General features: G+C 36.7%; 1 protein-coding gene across 1 annotated transcript in view; it reads right to left on the bottom strand.

The window, feature by feature from the left end:
• Window positions 1-20632, bottom strand: part of TNNT3 (troponin T3, fast skeletal type) — a 32614-nt gene that overhangs the window by 10767 nt on the left and 1215 nt on the right. Inside the window, exons 2-8 of the mRNA XM_032212809.1 lie at window positions 15782-15799; window positions 7593-7604; window positions 3162-3189; window positions 1807-1852; window positions 1430-1546; window positions 401-478; window positions 86-199 (exon numbers count right to left, since the gene is read on the bottom strand). Coding sequence (XP_032068700.1) covers window positions 86-199; window positions 401-478; window positions 1430-1546; window positions 1807-1852; window positions 3162-3189; window positions 7593-7604; window positions 15782-15799 — 413 coding nt within the window. The remainder of the gene's footprint in view (window positions 1-85; window positions 200-400; window positions 479-1429; window positions 1547-1806; window positions 1853-3161; window positions 3190-7592; window positions 7605-15781; window positions 15800-20632) is intronic.

Below are 20632 nucleotides of genomic sequence, written 5' to 3'. Positions count from 1 at the left end.
CCAAGAAATCCTTGGATAATTTTCAGATGAGTGATGCTCATTCTTGATCACGTTCTGGCTTTCTCTGCCCATCCGTAGATTTTACCTTCGCCAAATAGCTGCTGTATGTGGCACCCATAGAGGAGAGGGCTTTCTTCTTCTTCAAATCATCTTCAGCCCTCCTCTTGGCATCGTCTTCCTCTCTCTTTGCCTTTTCCTCCTGTGAAACAGATAGTAGGAACAAACACTGGTTCATACCTGGGACTCACAAAGGCAGAACAGAGAATTTGGGTCTGGGACATACTTTTGGGGGAAGGGGGTGAGATAAAACCAAAAGTAATCGTCATAACTCTTAACAGATCATTTTACATTGAGGAGAACGATTGAGATACCAATGACGAAAGCTTGTAGATAAACTCACAGCAAGTCTGGCCTGACGCTCCTTTTCTTTCTCAGCTCGGATTCTTTGCTGCTCAGCCCTCTCAGCTCTACGTTTTTCCTATGCATTGCAGAGAAAGGGGAGCAACTTGGTTAGAACGAAACACTTTGAAAAATGTTCCTGAGAAGGAACAGTTGAAATTAAATAGTGAACAGTATTAAGATGAGACTCTAGAAAGAGTGCAGAGAAGAGCAACAAAGATGATTAGGGGACTGGAGGCTAAAACATATGAAGATCGATTGCAGGAACTGGGTATGTCTAGTTTAATGAAAAGAAGGACAAGGAGTGATATGATAGCAGTGTTCCAATATCTCAGGGGTTGCTACAAAGAAGAGGGAGTCAAGCCCACACACACCATGAGCAACCTGGCCAAGGAGAGTGAGCACAGCAGCAACAGCCTCAAAGAGGTAAGCACAGCTGGGCACTGCCTCAGGGAAGCGGGACTGGGCTGGGTTGTGGGAGCTTGAAGGCAGAACTGAGCATTTGCCCACTGCTGCCTAGGGCTCTGGACATCCTGCACCCCCATCCGGGGATCCTCTATGTGGTCTGAGATGAGACGGCAAAGCTTGTCTGAAGGACAAGGGTATGGCTCCCTAGTCTCTCCTTCCTCTGCTGGAGACAATGGATCTCCCGAGCCCCACCCGAGCCCCACAGGTACCCCTGAAGTGAGTGAAGTTGAGCTGGCCATGCCCACCCCAGCCACATCCCCCCTAAGGTCAAACACAACCCTGATGCGGCCCTCAATGAAATCAAGTCTGCACCAAAAGGATTACTTTTCTTAGGTCCTAAATGACAACTAACACCATTTGTGTAAGAATTATATATTATATTTTCAAGCTGTATGAATGGGCATATAGACACTTAGAAGAAAATATGACTACTCATAAAAATTCTTACATGCAACTTATGTTCACCAAAAAATATAATTGGCTCCCTTAACATTTAATTTAATTCATGCTCTATGCTCAGGCTGAAGACCTTACAATAGTTGACTACTTGAGGAAAACTTACAATTCTCTCTTTAAGAGCCATTATATCTTCTTCTTCTTTTTTCCGGTTTTCAAAGTGATTATCAATTAAGGCTTGAAGCTCAATCAAGTCTTTGTTCTGCCTCTTCTTCTGAATATCCTGGGGAAAGAAAGGAGAGGAACCAAGGTTCAATGACACCATGCATAATCATTGGGATGGCATAGATTCCCCCCCCCCCCCACAGAAAAAGTTTACATAACCCCATTGACTGAAACTTCAATCAGTTACATCAGTTCTCTCTTCTCATAGTTACGGAACTTATCCAGAAATGATTTTTACACTGTGATGAAAACCACTTTCTTGTCCAAAATCTAGACTAGCAAGACAAGCGATTCCCTGGAAGAACAAGCAATACTCACATCAAAGTCTACTTTTTCGCCCTCTGGGATCTTAGGTGCAGTCAACCTTTGTTGATGTTAAGAGAAAGAAGAAAAACACATAAGAAAAAAAAATATTTCAGAAGTAAAGGGAAGAGACATGTTTTGAAAGATTTGCTTGCATCACAATTTAACAAATAAATCTGCCCAAATACTATTTGAGAAAATAGTGCAGGATTTGGAAAGTTGAATTCAAAACCGTTAATGGCTTTGATGCACTGTCTAGCAACAACCACATTTTTCCTCCAGTACAAAACATTAATTTTACAAATTATCCATTCCAATTCTATTAGATAGAAAAGCGTCAGAAATAGCTTGACAAGTTCTAAAAGTGTAAATGTAATAATGATGATTAAATTGGATTTTTTTGGTCTGTTGAAAGCATTCGTTGTCTAGAAATGAATCTGGACGAAGATGTTGTATATCTCTCATTTAATTAATATGTAGTGGAAAAAGTGAATGAACCTCTGTACTTTTTGTGTGACGTCCTACTTTACCGAATAACTTGTTGTTTTTCTCATATCGCTCTTCAAAACATTAGAGAAAAAATTATGCAATCAGTCTCCAAATTAGTCTTCCCCAATCTGGTGCCTTCTAGATTATGGAGATTGCAATTCCATAATCTCCAATCAAACAGAATTAACAGCTGTGTTTTCTGGAATTTATAGTCACAAAACATCTGCAAGTCTGAGGTTAAGGACAACCGTCACAACATATCCATGTGTTTGACCTTGGAGGGGGGGCACGGCTGGGGGGGGCATGGCCAGCTCAATGTCACCCATGTCAGGGGCACCTGTGGTGGCTCAGGCAGGGCTGGGGAGATCCATAGTCTCGGGCAGAGAAAGGCAAGTCTAGGGAGTACTCTAATCCTAACCCTGCCTTAAAAGGATGCAGATTACCAGCTGTCTGCAAGAAATATAAATCCTTCCATTCCCCACTATCCTGCCAGAGCTGAAGAAGCTTCTTGAATGAGAAGCAAAATATCTTCACAAGAAAAAACAAGAAAGTCCAGTTTCCTCTTCAAAAAAAGCACCTTTGGGACATCCATGACCTGGATGACTGAGAATCTCACAGAATATTAGTTCTATGTGTATTATTGGATGGACCATATGTACATCTAATTGTAAAAACTTTTTTTATTCAAAAAAGATCTTTACATTTCATCTTAAAATGAAGTATAAAAATGTGGAAATTAAAGATAAATATAACTAACTAAATGTGAAAGACACCAAATAGCTAACTGGCTATCCTTATTTCCAATACACGAACCATAATCATTTAAAACCAAAGTCAAGAATGGCTATAATATTTCTCCATTAAACATGTCCTAAACTTACTGTGGTACTGGTGCTCTGGGTTTCTTCTCTAAATAGAGCAAAGCAGGAAGTAAGCAGGGAACAAAAGATGAAAACAAGAAACAAAAACAGAATAAATTCTATTTTGTTTGCTAAAACCAAAACATAGGTTTATGAAATTAAATATATGAATTACACTTTTGACATATCATAAAGGAATATTCTTTGACAAACTAATTTTACTTAGGAGGAAAAAACTTTCATACAATTCTGACATATTCATGCTTTTTTTTTTCTTTTTAACCAAACTCCCATATCCCATCATGTTGTTTTTTTTAATCTTGTTACATCTTACATTCCTACTACATTCATATAGAGTTCTTGGTGTTTTCTGAGCTTAGTTGTTACTTGGAAACATTTCATTGTCCATCTAGCTAAGAGCTGAGGTGGCACAGTGGTTACAGGCTACTTCAGCTGACTGCTAGCTGCAGTTCGGCAGTTCAAATCTCACACCAGCTCAAGGTTGACTCATCCTTCCATCCTTCCGAGGTTGGTAAAATGAGGACCCAGATAGTTGGGGGGAATAGGTTGACTCTGTCATAGTGTAAAAGCACTATGAAGCGGTATATAAGTCTAAGTGATGTTTAGATAATGATATTCTCTAGTTGGGTAAAATATCTCCAAACAACAACTAAGCTCTGAGAACAATGAGAACTCCACGGTTTAACTCTGAGCTACATATATTCCCTTCTATTGGTACTAAATTTATGCTAAATTATATATTGTATAATGCTCTTGCTTAAGTAGCTGTTTGACTTTTAAGAAGTTTTCCATGAACATTTGTTTTTTTAAAAAGCATTTGGTTTATTTGCTTCAGGAATAGAACAATTATTTATATACTTCCAGAATATAAAATAACACTAAAACAAAAAAGAGAAAAAGTTAATTCTAATTCAATTTAGGTTCGGATATTTATTTTTGAAGAAACTGGATAAAACATACAAATAAAGATTCCTTTCCTCTGATGTCCTTTTTTATTTTTTAATCTGTCACTTTCTTATATATAAATATTCAGAGGCATACTGTAATTTCTACACAAATCCTGCCAAAAGATAAAGCCCCATCCTTAAAAAGGAGAAAAGAAAAAAGTGGAAGATAAGCACAAGAGCTTTTAAAAGAAAGAGTAAATGTAAAGAAGTCTTAATTTCTCCCTTCTGAATCTGAAATGGCTGGCTGTTCCGGCAGGCCTGGGTTTGTTAACCTCATTGTTGAGGTCCAGCCCCGATTAGAATGAATGTATGTGGTGTGATTTTAAACTGTCTTTTTCTCTCTCTCTTTTTTTTGTAAGCAGCCCGGAGTCCTTCAGGATTGGGCGGCATATAAATTTTGATAATAAATAATAAATAAATAATAAATAAATGTAGAAAGCAGAAAAACCCATCAGCAAAAACAGCTATTATTCATCCATAGTGTCGTTTATAACTTTCTACTAGGACAGCTTAACTTTAGAAAAACTCAGTAGCAGCAAAATGAAAATGTCAGACTATGAACAAATGCTAAATACAGGTAGTCTTCTACTTAATACCAGAATTGAGAACAGAATTTATGTTGCTGAGCAAGGCAGTTGTTAACCCGGTTATGCCCGATTTTACCATTTTTGCCACAATTGTTAAGTGAATCACTCCAGTTCTTAAGTAAATCATATGGTTATTAAGTGAATCTGGCTTCCCATTGCTTGTTGGAAGCCAGCTGGGAAGGTGGCAAATAGAGATCACATGACCCTGCAATGATTGTAAATACATAAGGTAAAAGGTAAAGGTTCCCCTGCACTTGCAGGCTAGTTGTTTCCGGCTCTAGGGGCGGTGCTCATCTCCGTTTCTAAGCTGAAGAGCCAGCGCTGTCCGATGTGGTCCACCAGCGGCCTGCAGACCAAAGGGCTTGAAATATGTTTTATGTCCAGAACAACATTTGGAAGCAGCTCAGGCAGATGCCTCCTCAACTCACTGGGGTATAAGAAAGGGGCCAGCACAATGAGAGTTGAAAAATTCTTTTATTGTAGCTCATGTCAATAAATGTAGTTTGACCTTCCTGTGAAGTTGATTTCCTGGTCTGATTATCTACTGGGAAATGTCATTAAGGATTTTCTTCCAGGGGAAATATTTTTAAAGGTACTATTTTTTTCAGGCCATAGCAACTGAAGGAAGGGAGTGGTACAGTGGCCGAGAAGTGGAACTCTTGCCTCATAATCAGGAGGCTGTGAGTTCGATCCTACGTAGAGGCAGATATTTCTCTCTCTGGTCACACTGAGAATATATCTGCTAAAAAAAACCCCTCCACACAGGCATCAGGAAGCGCATCCAGCCAGTAAACTCAGCTCCATTCAGTTGCCCAGACTCCACCCCACAAGGGATTATGGGGTTGTTAAAAGAGGAGGATGATAGCAGGTGAAGGAAGGGTTCAATACTCCCATGCAATTACAGTTGGATTGTGGATGGTGGATGAATTTAATATATATTATATGTATTTTGGACGTGAATGAGAGCTCTTTTTCATCTATTGGGATTTACTAATAGTCACTGTATATTTGTGAAAGCTTGGTTTACAAGAAAGCATATTCCTAACAAACTGAAAATATTAGAGGCTGGGTTGTAGCTGTAATGATTTGGTCCAGTTTCTGATATTATGATGAGTAAAGATTCAAAGTTGAATGAAAAAAAAAAACCTGTATTAGTTACAAGAAGGATGTACTATATCCAAGGCATATATACATTTACATATGTTTTTAAAATAAAAGCTAAATGAACTCATAGTCTGGGGCATCACATCTGAGGACAAAATGTCCTCCTGTAAATATTAGTTGACAGGCTTAACCTGGTACCATCTAGATATCTTGAACCATAACCTAAAGATAAAGGGAATAAAGACCATGTTTGCTAGGAGTTTAAGCACTGTAGACCAATACATCTGAGAACTCTGGGAATTGTAGCCCAGCATTTGGCTGGTAATTTATAGATCCTAAGATTTAAACTGATCAATTGAAATGAGAGTAACGTATTTTGCACGTACATATTAAAGAATTTGTAATGGGCTGCCTACAAATTAAAAAAAACAACAACCCAAAGCCATTCAAAGTTTGACTTGAATAGAAGGAGGAAAGCCAATTGTAAACACAGATCTTCCTGGGCTATCACTTGGTTTAGATCTAGTTGTAATCAAACAAACAACTCATTCAAGAAACATCACTCTCACTAGATCATGACAGGAGAACACAGTTCAGCCTACAGGCTGAATTCACTGCTAGGAATATAGATGCAGTCCATATTGTAAGTAATGATTCCTCAATGTTTTTCCCACATATACAGACGTATTCTATTCAGGCATACTTTCTCTCTTATACTATAGTTCTTTGTCACAGGTGCGCACACCTTTCAGTCAGAAGGAGGAGTGCCTACAATAGCTGAAAATGGAACCACATCAACCTCATCAGAGGCTTTGTAGAATGTCTATATGGCAAGGCAAAGAAAAAGGGGGAAATACTTATTTCCAAAACAACCAAAAATGAAAGTAAGTTGCCTCCATAATGAGTTGGGGACAAGATGAAGGCTATGTCAGGAGGACATGTACTCTAAAAAATAGTTAGTAGGACAGTTTAGGGGTTATGTTGGTTGGATGTGAAGCTAATCCTACTGTTATACAATGCAAACAGACTTAACAGCAGTTTTGCAGGTTGGGAAGGTAGTTTTTCAAGGCTACATAGAGAGAGTTAGCCTTATCTTTTACCAAAAGAAAGGCCTGTCAAAAATCCCTTCTATCATACCAATGAAGCTCTTTTTTATGTTATGACATTTTAAAATTTCATGTCAACATATTTCAACTTTGCTTTGTTTCTGAAGAATTGAAGGCACTTTAAAGACATTGTCAAATGTGGGACTCTTGTTGTGTGCTTGCAGAACATTCTAGAACAATCTCCTAAGAAAAACTCAATATTTTAACATCGTCCAACTTATCCTCATGTCATTGGGATTATTGTTGAACACTGTTGGTGCCACCTTAGAGAAAATAAGGAAGAGATAAAATAAAGTCGATTGAATGGACAGTACATACCTTCTTCCCACACTTCTGTCAGAAGCATCATGGTGAAAAGAATAGTGATGTGAAGCAAAGAAGGAAAAAGTATAAAAATATAAACATATGTATGCCTAATGGGCAGAATGGCTGATTAATGGGTAGAATGGAAGAAAAAAAATAAAAGGTTCACAGGCATTTCTGGAAGCTGTGAAAATTTGAAAAAAACTGTAATGGCAGGTTAATGCAGCTATCAGTATGGACCAATAAAGCAAAAACATACTTGTTTGTGATAGTGGGTTAATAGTACTCGTTGATCTTGTTTCTTCTCTTTCAATATCCCATTCACACAAATGTATATTATGTACATATTAGAGAATAGGAGGAATTGGAAGTTGTGTCACATACCTGGCTCATGAACTTCATCAGGTAAGAAGTATCATGGATCAAGATGTAACAAACCGCAAGAGAACAAAAACAAGAGTGACATGTTAATCTGAGCGTCTTTGAACTTTGAGTTTGAAAAGAGGGAAAGAAAGTAGTAAGCAAAATCAGTAGTCATTGGTGAAGAAAGTTAATAGACCATGTAAAGGCAGCCAAATAGGGAATCCATAATAGTGAATTTGCCAAGCCATAGAATTAATGCTACTTTGCTAAAGCACAGTAATATCAAAAGTGCTCAGAGAGAATTATTTCCATGAAAACAAGAGGATCAGAAATAAACATTATTTTTTGTGTTTATTTTTCTCCGGTTAGATGGTATAGTTTTATTCATTTAGAAGCTGCCCAATTAGATTTTACATTTTAAAAAATGTCCAAAATAACACAACATAAATGCCCCTCCACATGGAACAACACCCTCTCCCAATAATTGATAGAGGTTCAGCAACTATCTTACTCCCAAACCATCCTAGACTATGTTTATGTTAAGAATGCATTAATTCTCCAGAATAAGGTGTTGCTTAGAGTGTCATAGTTTTCATTTTTTTTAAAAAGTTATTCACAGAACTGTGCATATAATATTAGGGCTGATTATGATTATCTTTTTAGCAACAAAGAATGAAAGCCCTTGCTATGGTTATTTAGCAAATATTTCCCTTATAAATGGAAATAAAGATTCTTCTGTAAATGTTACAATATTTATGACCAATAAGAGAATCTTGCTCCAATTCCAGAAGAAAAAACCCTGCAAAATTCATTTCTGCAGGACCACATAAAGCTAGGATCTAGTTTTAAAACATAAATAGTGGTTTTGTAATAAAACATTCACAAGGAATAGTCCTTTATGAATATATAAACTTTTTATGCAATATAAGCTTTTATGGCTACCATGTCAGTTCCTCTGCCCTTTTCAGCATACATTAAGAGAAATCATATTTTTCCAAAAGCCAAAACTCTTGCCTTAGGTGATTAGGACTTGTGGAGCTTGTAGCCTCAACACACCCGGAAGACACTGAGTTGGGGCAGGTTGATGTTGTTTAAAGAGAGATCAATCCCTCACTAATTCTACAACATTCTTCGCAATTCTATGTCATTTTGCCCTCAAGGTTCTGGGAAGCTTCCTATTCTATACCCTTTCTTCCTATATGTAATGTATGTTAAACAGCATTATTGTCAAATCAAGGATCTTCTGGGAGAATAACTAAGACCAAGAAAGAGTTATTTTCCATTTCCTTGCTTCACCTTTGAATTCCACACATTTCTATTTAAAACAATTGGTGGAATTCAGAAGTTCATGCCACATAGTTGGTTCAGATGAAGCACAGGTGGCAATAGAGAAAAAAGGAAGAAAAAAGAAAAAAGAAAAAAAAAGGGTTGTTACAATAACCTTAAACTTCTGCAAGCCAAGGTTGAAATTCTTAACTCATAAGTATGTTTAAAAAAACAGAAGGAAAACCAATAATGTGTGAAAAAATTAATGGGGAATCAAATGTGAATGAAAAAAGCAGGGAAAGCATAGGTGAACAGAACAGAGGGTGGAGAACCATGCAAATGACTCATGTTGTCAATTAACAATGACTTTTATAAGTCATCAGGAATTCAGTGTTATTTATTCTGAGATAACATGTATAGAATTATAATCCTAGATGCCACAATTCACATAATTGTCCAATATTTACATGAAACAACTATTCACAAAGATTTTATTCTTGCTTCTTATTGTTATAATAATTGTTATAATATCACAATTATTTAGTGTTGGAATAAATGGGAGCCTTTCTTCATTTTATTAAATACAATCCTGTGAAATATTTTGAGATTAAAGACAGAGGCTAGTCCAAATTTAGGTTGAAGTTTTTAATTGTACATAGAACTCACTAGATGACCTAGTAAGGTCTGTATTGAGTTAAGGACTTAAATTTATAAAATATAACTGTAACACTATTGCACTAAACTATGCAATTCACACATGGTAAACCATCTCTAGATCAGTTTCAGAAAAGTTTCTGAAAAGGATGTGAGCCATGCCCAAAAATATTTCACTTTTCCAGTTCTAGAATTTTCCCCTAACAATTCTGGGCTAAAAAGTACTGTCAATAATTTTATATCCCAAAATTGTTATATAAACTTTTTATGTATATAAAAAGTTTATATAACAACTTTTTACATGCTAATGACAAGACTGCATGTCCTTGCACATGGTAATTGCACAATTTATAAGTCAACAGAAATAGTTAAGGAAGAAATAAGTTGTTAAGGTAATGTGTTGTTCTCCTGTTCTCTTCCATCAACTTCACATTTCTGCACACACCAATACGAAATGGAAAGAGAAGAATTCAGAAGTCAAATCACATACCTGGTTCATGAACTTCACCAGATGGGAAGTATCATGGATGAAATAAAATTGAGACAATAGAAAATAAGAATATTAGAAAAGGGGAAAAATGCAACAGCCATAAAGTATTTTACGATAGTATTGAGAAAGACAATGGCTTATTATAGAAAGGGTAATGCAGTTAAATCTTAAAACATGGAATTATAGTATGCATATTAGCAAATGCTTTACTAGAATGCAGAACATGCAAATGTTACGTTAGAAAAACATAAATATCAAAACTTGCAGAAGATTTGAAGACCAGTAAATACAGGTAGCTTTGAAGGACACAGCTAGGTCTTTCAGGTATTGGGTTAATTTATGAGGAGCACATCTAGCTCATCTATCTATCTATCTATCATCTATCTATCTATCTATCTATCTATCTATCTATCTATCTATCTATCTATCTATCTATCTATCATCTATCTATCTATCTATCTATCTATCTATCTATCTATCTATCTATCATCTATCTATCTACACAAAGTGTTTAATTTATACCAGGGGTGTCAAACTCGCACCGTCATGGCAGCGTCACATGATGTATCAGGACTTTTTCCCCCTTTGCTAAACTGGGCGTGGGCATGGCCAGTACGTGACACATCTGGCCTGCGGTCTGGGTATTTTACAGCCATGGTTTATACTATTCCCTTCACACACATACACTTACATATTTTCTCTCAAAGAATACAAAGAGTCATAGGATATGAATTTAGCTTATACTAGTGACACACAATGACACCAAAGGAAAAGATCAGCATGTTTCTGGAACAATTTCTGTTTTTTGTTGCATGTGCAAAGCCAGAACCAGGAGCAGTTGCTCTTTATCTCTTCCTTCATTAAGTTTCCAGACACTTAATCACACAATGTGATGAGAATTTTGTTACATTTGCTCTATCACACTAACACGTTACCTATCTGGAATTGGTCTTATTGTTTGAAAATTCTAGGGATGAGATATTAGTTTTCATTTCTTGCTGTAGACCAGCTTCAAGGGATCACTTCTTGAATCATCACAACAAAAGAAGAAGGTGAAAATAATGAAGTTCCTAGAATCCTAAGATCTCTTATGCCATCAGGCCATCACAGTATTGTTTCTAGCAGAAATATTGATACAAATATTCCTTATCTGCAAAACATACCATCATCTACATGTCTGAAGACGAGGTATCTGCAGTGAGCACCACTGACTTTCAAATGATAGGCACAGGTGGGTGATCAAAATCTCATCACTTTTTTATGCTTAAGTCATGATAAAAAGGGTGGGGCTTTAATTGTCCAGTCCCTATGGCCGTTTTGAAAGTGATTATTGTTCTAGATTCTTCTATGTGGGTATTTGTGGGATTGCCGAGACACATGGCAAAATGAAGGCAATCTACAAGTAACCCAGGAAGAAGCAAGAGTCCACACAGAGAATAACTCCTCCTTCTACTAAAACTTGAATTAGAGTTGCAAACACCAGACTTTACATATGTATGCATGTATGCATGCATGTATGCATGCATGCATGCATGCATGTATGTATGTATGTATGTATGTATGTAAACAGGTAGCTTTAAAAGCACAGATGTTTCAGCCACATGAAAAATGCAGGGCCAATTTAATAAGAAGATAAATTGAAAAAGGTACAACAGGAATCCATTTACTACCTTTTTCAAATCTCTTATCTGTAATAGATTCAAATCTCGTGCAAAATCGTAGTTTGTTTAACTATGATTAGTTAAACAACTGGCTGGGCTAGCAAAACTTCAAAAAAAAAATCTGTTCAAGATTACAAAGCACAATGCCTGAATTCACACAATACACTAAGTTATAAGCAGCCAACCCATATTATGTCTTTGCATAATGTTGAACCTGGTGTATGGTACATTCTTCCTTCATATTTTTTTTTCAGAAACATATAGACTACCAAGTTGTTGCAAGCAAGATAACTTGGCCATCTAGATCAGTTCACAAGCTCATGCTTTGAACTACACTTTGCCAGAAATCCACATAGGACTTCCAGAAAGCAGCTACTTATATACCTGATACATCTCAAAAGCTCATTCTGGCAATATAATTTTCAACTATGAATACATAAATGAAAGCTGTCATGCACGGAAAGAAAAAGAAGAATTTAAAACCCCAGTTTATCATTGTTTCATTAGCATTTTCCTTCCTCTATTTCTTGAACATCTGTTATATTGTAATTAGCAGCCATATAAATCAATTGCAAAAACTGTTTGTTCAAAGGAAGGACCATCTAAAGCTGTATTTATCTAACTAATTGATCCAGAATGTCATTTCTTTAATTCCAGATATGCTTTAGCTGAAATATCATAAAATCAGTCACTGAATGAAAGTGACCTTCTCTCCTGTCCTCACTAGCCAACAAGTCCACTGGTCACAGAGTTTGGATAGGAGTTATAATCCAGCAGATCCATAAACAATAAGTAGGGAAGTTATGCTTTATGAAAATTACAGCTACTTCTATTTCCTTTTCATTTAATTAGTATGGATACTACATTTAATCACATCCTCCCATCTTCCGTAATAGTTTCCTATTATCTCCCTTTAAATGCTGAGGACTGAGCAGCATCAACACATACCTTCTTCTTGAGCTTCTTCAGGTGAGGAGCATTGTTAAAAATAAAGAGAGAAACAATGAAGAAAACAATATTATTGTACAGTATTTGCTTATTTGATTAGTAACCCATATTTTTTTATTAGTAACCCACTTCCACAGGGTGGAAAACAAGAAGCATGAAATTAAAATGCTTTTAATTGTGTGAGGAACATGAAATTAAAGGGAGAGGATTTAGAATAATTAAAATATTGTCGAACAGATAAAACAAGGCGTATGCATATGGTGATCTGAAATGTTGACTATTTGGCTCTTTTACTTGGATAGGAAGAAAAGGTGAAGTAAAAAAAATGCATATTTGGTAATCAAGGCTCAAAACAAGTTTCCATAATTCAATTGTTCAGTTTATACACTAATATAGGTTTCTCAAATGCTAATTCCTAAGAGAATGTCATTGAGGAAGCCTACTATCCAAGTGAGGTGGTTTTGGGTAAGTTCTCGGTGTATCAACTTTTGAAAAACAACATTCAAAGGGATATTCTGGATTCTTTCACCTCATCAGATTGAGGGGGAAAATATCCAGCCTTTACACCAAATACCCCATGCCTTTGCAATACACTGCCCTGAAATGTGTTTGCTTCCCCCCCCCCACACACCCCCACACACCCTCACACACAGACACACAAACACACTCCTCTCTTCTTGCAGAGCAATGGCGCTAAGAGAACATTTGGAGACTGAAAATCACATCATGAATGATCTTTGATTCTCATGCATACTTTTCCCTGTCCCTTTCCTCGTGTGCCTTTTCTTCTATTATTTCAGGCTTCTTTTATAAACAAACAAGCACTCTTCTAAAAAAAGGAAGAGAAAGAGATATAGAAGCTCTCACATACCTTCTTCCTGGGCTTCTTCTGATGGGGGGGGAAGAGGGAGGAGACATAATGGAACAAGAAGCAAAGATAAAAAGATTAATACACTTAATAGAGCTTTAATAGTTGTGAGTTAAGACTAGACAAATGTAAGGTTAGACAACATATACCCTGGAAGTGAGCACCTTAGAGGAAGACAGATACAGGTTAGGCAAAGATGTAAAAGCAGCAACCAAAAGATATAAAGGACATACTGTACCCTCCAGGGAAAGAGGCATGCAGATTATAGAGCCATCTAGTCAAAAGAATATATTTGAAAAAAGAGAAAAAAGAGAATTAGGAAGAAAAGAAAGCCCTTTATTGGGAGAAGTTGCCTGTATCAGGTTATCATCCTTGATTATCTCTTTGTAACTGTAATAAAGTGTTGAAGAGGGAGTTCAAAAGGTGCCTTCATTCATTTGGCATGCACTGGGTTTTTCTTGATCTAGAGCAGGAGTGTCAAACTGATGGCCCACGGACTGGCTACGTCACACACAGGCCATGCCCATCCCAGCTCCGCCAAGGAGAAAAACATCGTGAAACATCACGTGGCAGCAATGTGATGCAGTGAGTTTGACACCCGTGACCTAGAGCATCATTTTTCTTGATCTAGAGCAACTGTGCAGGGGAATTATTAATAATACGAATCTTTTTATCATTCATGTTTATGGTATTTTTAAATTTTCTTTTGATACTGAGTTAGGTGTGCAGTAGAGGTCTTGTTTAGCTCCAAAAAAGACTATAATTTCCCTGTGTGGAAATCCCACACAGAATTACCACCTCAGTTCCAGTTTTGTCCTCCGTATTGCACTATAAAGGTAAACAATAATCAGAGGTGGGTTCCTACCAGTTCGCACCTATTCGGTAGAACCGGTTCATCAAATCTATCGAACCGGAAAACAGGCCACACCTACAGAAGAGGTTCCAAAATTTTTTGAAGCCCACCACTGGTCCTTGGATATGATTATTCTACACTATCATGCTCATATTTATAAAACTCAGTGCCTCTATGAAAGGTAAGGATGACTACTGCGTTTATGGTGCAATCAGAACATTGCGTGTGTTGAAGTTGTTTTAATGGAAACCAAAGATGCCTTTTAAAAAACAAGTTTACATCATATTCTTATGCATGCCAGTGCTGTGTGTGAGGTAATTTAAGGTAGTTCTGACAAGTGTCATTGGCATCTTCATATCTGGTCACATGGGCGGCAAGCCACTCCCATCCGGTCACATGGGTGGCAAGCCACTCTCACAAAGGAGGCCACACCCACAGAGTAGGTTCGAACAATTTTTGAAACCCACCACTGACAATAATGCACTGTTCAAAACATCCCTGCTTTTTTCATATAGATTGAACATGTCAACCTTGTAGAGAGCAGTGTTTCTCAACCTCAGCAACTTTAAAATGTGTGGGCTTCCACTCCCAGAATTCCCCAGGCAACGTGCTGGCGGATTATAATGGTTTATAGTAAATGGAACACTACCGAAGCCCATTGTGCCTGACGAACTGCTTTAGATAAAAGATCAGCTTCTTTTTTACAGAGTCTCCTTGTTTTATAAACTAAGAACAGTGTTTTAGCAACCAATGCCAAGGCATTGCATGTATCCCACTTTCAACTGTCTTCACATTTTCTACTTAGTGCACAGCAAATGATATTAACTTGATGACATGATGTTAGAAATCCCATCAGCACTTCTATGATATCATAAACAGTATCATATTTCTATCTTAAAAGCTTCATTTAAGATGATTCATGGAACAAATTCTGGAATGTATCATGGAATGCATCTTGGATCAAATTCTGGAAAATAATAAACTTAGCAATGGTAACCCTCTGAGAAAGCAAATCTTCCGAACTCCTTCTTCCAAAGAATTGCTATGCAAAAATGTATCAATTCATGAATCAACTCAAAACGATAATCATTTTCCAATTAATTGTACCCACATGGGCATTTAATTTAGCAGATTATCAAGCTGAAATATTATAATGGGAGTTTCTACTATTAAATTTTGCAATTAAAATGGCTATAAAATAAATTCAGTAGAGTGCACAAAAGAGCAATCCCAAAACTACTTGGTCAAGATTACAAACTCCATTGTCACACTCTAATATTAAGCATTTAGGATTAAACACAGAGGCCAATTCATAGTAATTGGGTTTGCTTCCCCCCCCCCTTCTAGAATTTTAGATCATCTTTCACAGGCAGTAGCAAAGAGATAGAGGGATGAACAGGCAGTGAAAGAATGATGATCAGTGGATCATCAGAGAAAGAAAAGGTTCATTCCAGGTTAAGTTTCTGTTACCTTCTTCTTCATATTCCTCTGCATTGAGAGAGAAAAACAAAAAAAGGAAACAAGAAAAGCAGCATGATCAAAACATGGCTTAGCACTGCAACACAGAGACTGATATGGAAGATAAACGCTTGCTGAGGATACAACCAACCCTTCTTGCTAAAGGACAGAAGACAAAAAGCTAGCACTTCTTATAATAATAAAATAAATCAACTTCATGGGGCAATGAAATGCAAGCAACAAATAATAATGATGCATTTGGTCCATGTAAGAATGAGAGATTTGAATAAGAGTTTGCAGAAGAGACTTTAGATTCAGATCTAAGATTGCAAGATGTAAGAATCCCACTAAAAGGACAGCTTATATTTCTGCAAAATAAAATATATGTCAATTGAAAGAAGAAATTCATGGGCTGACTGGGACATCTGCAGGATGGGTCAAAATAGTGGCTGCTACCACACAGTTCAAGCCCCATCCTGGGGGATATCCTCATTGCCTGCTCAACATTACTCTGATACAAGGTATTTAGTTTTAACTACATTCATTAGATTAAGCTTTGTCTATAAAATCATAAAACATGCAAAATTTGAAAAGACTTTTGTTGTCAATCTGAAAAGAAATTGATAATGCTTCTATCTGAACCAAATTGAAGCTTTAGTGACTAGGGCCATGATGGCGAACCTATGGCATGTGTGCCATAGGTGGCACGCAGAGCCATATCGGTAGCATGTATGCTCAGCTCTGGCATGCATGCATGCTCAGCTCTGGCATGCATGCATGCATGCTCAGCTCTGGCATGCATGCATGCATGCTCAGCTCTGGCATGCATGCATGCTCAGCTCTGGCATGCATGCGTGCACCGGCCAGCTGATTTTCAGATCTTCTGGGCCCACCAGAAGTCGGCAAATGGGCCTTTTTCCGCCTCCAGAGGGTCTCTGGGGGGTTGGGAAGGCCTTTTTCGCTCTCCCCAGGCTCCTAAAATGGGTCTGGAGCCCGGGGAGGCCAAAAAATGGGTCCACCGTGCCATCACATGGTAAAAGCGGGGGGAGCATGGGGGGGCATGTGCACATGTGTGAGGGGCGGGAGAATAGATGGCAACAAGGTGATGGTAAAAAGGTTAGCTATCACTGGACTAGGGGAATGACTGAATGACTGTTTTATTATTGTATGCTGCCCAGAATCACCTTTTTCGATGGGCTGCCATATAGATTTGATTAATAAATAAAATAAATAAAATGATAAAGCAGTTTCCTTCATAAAATGTTTTTTCCTTAATTAACATGTGCTCATGTGTTAAAATCGGTGGAATTTTTTCTGTGGCTAGGATCACTGAAAATATTCTTGTGACCTGTTGTTTTAGCAATCTTGAATTCTTACGAATAAATATTGCTGCTGTTATGGTTGTCATATTAACTTCATCTCAGATTTCTTTAGAGAGATTCTGGTGAGTGACCTCTCTGACCAAAGCAGAGAAAAAGGCATATGTATGAGATAGCCATCTTATAAAATGCCACCAAAGACAGTCTTGAGAACTTACACCAATTCTTGACTAGAACCCAGCTGAGGGACAATAAGGCAATACATGAGCACAATTCATTTATCAGGAAAAACTCTTTATGACAAAGTCATGGAAGTAATTTGATTTTAAAATGTGCTGAAGTGGTACTGAATTTGCCTTTTCCCACCCATATTTTTTCTACAGAATTATTTCTGGTCATGAAAACTCAATGGGAGCAAAAATGATTAGGAAATACAATTATAGTAAAAATATAGTATATGTTCCCTTTGTTCACACAAGTTATGCTTTAAATTGCAAGTTAACTTTAATATATCATGCAAATTCGTTGATGACAAATCAAGTCAGAAAAAATTCATCCAGTTAAGATATATTTTATATATATTCAAGTTGATTTCTTTTTAAGGACCACTTAAATAAACCAACTTTCCACTGAATGCAATCAAAGACTAGTTCTCTAACTTAAATTGTAAACACATTAAACAGAAAATAACCCATCTAGTTCTATTCTAAATCCTTGGGAATTTATTTTATTTGTTTAGATCTAGAGTCTGCTCAAATCCTGATAACTCTGGGAAGCTTACTTTATAAAATACAAGTAAGTAAAAACAGAAATAAATATTCTGAGCATTAGAAGGAATATACACAAGGACCCTCCTCTCCACCCACCCCCAAAAAACTCTTTTAAAAAACTATAGGGGCTCAGCACCAGTCAGATAAATCTCCCTAGAATGACACTTAGAAATATGGTATTCCATTACGGCTTTTTTTAATCCTCTGCCCTTATGTACTATGCTGTGCTGGCTAGAGATTAGGGGAACAGGAGTTCAGTATCTCTGGAGACCTGCAGAATGGCGAATTTCTCTGTTAATATGAGTTGTCAAAGATGTTTGTTTCAGATCCTGCCTCAATACAAATTTCATTCTATATGTATCCTTGGATGTGTTCAAGCAAGAGTTTTGAGATTTCAATATGCCATAAATAGTATCAATGTGAGCAAAAAAAAAACTTTTAAAAATGAATGTTATCTATTTCTGATCCAAAGAGAATAACAGAGCTAATAAAGTCCAAAGTTAATGACATCCAAAGCTAATAAAAGTCCTTTTACTTTTGCTTGCAATACAACAAAGTCTATTTCCAAGACACAAACATAAAAACGTGTAATGGAAATGATTAATGTATTTAGTTCATCAATCTTGCTCAAGGAAGACAGATACAAAACGAAGTGGTATCTAATAATCGTGCCTAATCTGCTATGCCACAAACACATTTTAAAAGGCTCCCCCACTCTATAATGGGTCACCAACAGATGGCAGCAACAGCTCTATAAAAACAAAGTGGGAAGGTAAAAATAACAAGGGCAGAGCAAAAATGGAATAGGGTAAGATGTCAATTGTCTGGAAACCCAATCAGATATTGATTTTTGTGGTAAATTCAATACAAGCCAGATGTTTGTGCTGCTATAAAACTACAGGCTAGCCACAATTATATGTTGTATCTGCTGAACACAGAATCAGAAATATGTCTCAAAAAAACACATACAAGCACATACACACTTCTGGCTTCAAAATTAAGGGATCTTGCAGCCCAATACATTTGAAAATTCTTTTTGGAGCTTTCAAATACATGATGCCTTTGAAGGCGGGGAGTGGGATAGAGCTGAATTTCCATTTTTCCCCCCAAAGCATGGAAAGGAATATTTACTTTTAGATGCCATTGGATCTGAGCTAGGCAACTTGATGGGGTTTATCTTAGACAACAATTAGTAAGAGCTATTGTGGAACAAAAGAGAGATGAGGAACAGGCTGTGATTGTTTCCTGAATATCCCTTTTTGTATTGAACAGTTCATATTTCTCAGTGATCTCAAACTCAGCGGGACAACAGGTGGAATAAGGGAGCATGTGAAATCTATTTAATTTTAAAAATGATCTCCACGGTATAGATCATGGTGACTCATTAAAAACTAAAGTACGTCTAACTGGTCAAACTCTCTTAGCTTCAAAAACCACTATGAGTCACGAAATTAAGTTGGAACAATGAGCTATTTTACAGCATATGCATATAAATAATTACTCACCCTCTACTTGTTCCCTGTAAGAAAGCAAACAGAAAGAAAAGAAATCAGATTAAATTTGCCTGTTTAGATCAGAAGTAGGACAAACTACCATGAAACCTAATCATGGGAAACTACAGGGTTTTTTTTTTACATTTTAGTTATTACTTGATTTTTATATAGTTAATATTGTCATTCCCCAAATGTTAACCCCTCAGATGTGTATATCTGTAAACTTGTACATAGTGGCTGGGAAGATTCAATGTTGTATTCCCAACACATTTGAAATATCCTAAATTGGAAAAGCCCATCCATATTTCCAACTGAAATATTCAACTTAGCTTTCAGAAATTGTCATCTTGAGAAAGTTTGTTCTCATGCTTGAATCATTATTCTGACTTCATTTTATTAAGATGTTCCAGGTTTCCCTCCAAAATCCAATTTTGTGAGCCAGTTCCACCTTCACTTTCATTATCCCTTTGCCATAAACTAATGTGTGATCCTCTTAGATAACATCACTTCAGCTACCAAGGTTAGACCCTATAAATATTGTTTTCGTCTATCATTGTAGGTCAATCTAAGCTCTTGAGCTACATCAATAGTGTTTTCATAGTATTATCTTTGTTACTTGTTCTTGTTATTTATAAGATGGGAACTTACCTCCAAATCAAACTAAATACAATAATGATACTAAATTATATGACATCGAAATAGAACCACTCAAATTGGATAAAATTATTCAAAGCTCAGATAGAAAGATGATAGGGAGAATATATAAAGTTCTCCTGAAGTATAAAATGGAAGAGGAAATTGTGAAAGAACAAATGATAAAATGGGTGCAGAACTTTGGCTATAATATTGAATTAGACAAATGAGAAAAATTTTGGGAAACAAACTTAAAAATGACACTATCAGTTGCATACAAAGAAAACCAGTACAAAATGTTTTACAGATGGCACCTGGCACCAACAAGCTAAGCTAAAATCTTAACAAATACCTCCCCCAAATGTTGGAAATGCGAATCAATACACGGAACATATTACCATTTGTGGTGGACCTGTGAGGAGGCTAAAAGTTTTTGGAAAAGGATCAAAAATTGGCTGGAGGCAATAACAGGGGTTAAAATAGAATGGAAACCTGAAGTTTTTTTATTAGGAATAATGTCTGCGAAATACAAAAAAGAAATCCAGTATTTAATACTATATATAATTACGGTGGAAAGGATTGCCTTTGCCCAGAAATGGAAAAACAAATTAACTCCAAGCGAAGATGAAATAATAAGAAAGGTTATGG

The sequence above is a fragment of the Thamnophis elegans genome, chromosome 1 (assembly GCF_009769535.1).
Source record: "Thamnophis elegans isolate rThaEle1 chromosome 1, rThaEle1.pri, whole genome shotgun sequence".
NCBI lineage: Eukaryota > Metazoa > Chordata > Lepidosauria > Squamata > Colubridae > Thamnophis > Thamnophis elegans.
Note: the sequence above shows the minus strand (reverse complement) of the source record. Positions and strands in the feature narration are given on the sequence as shown.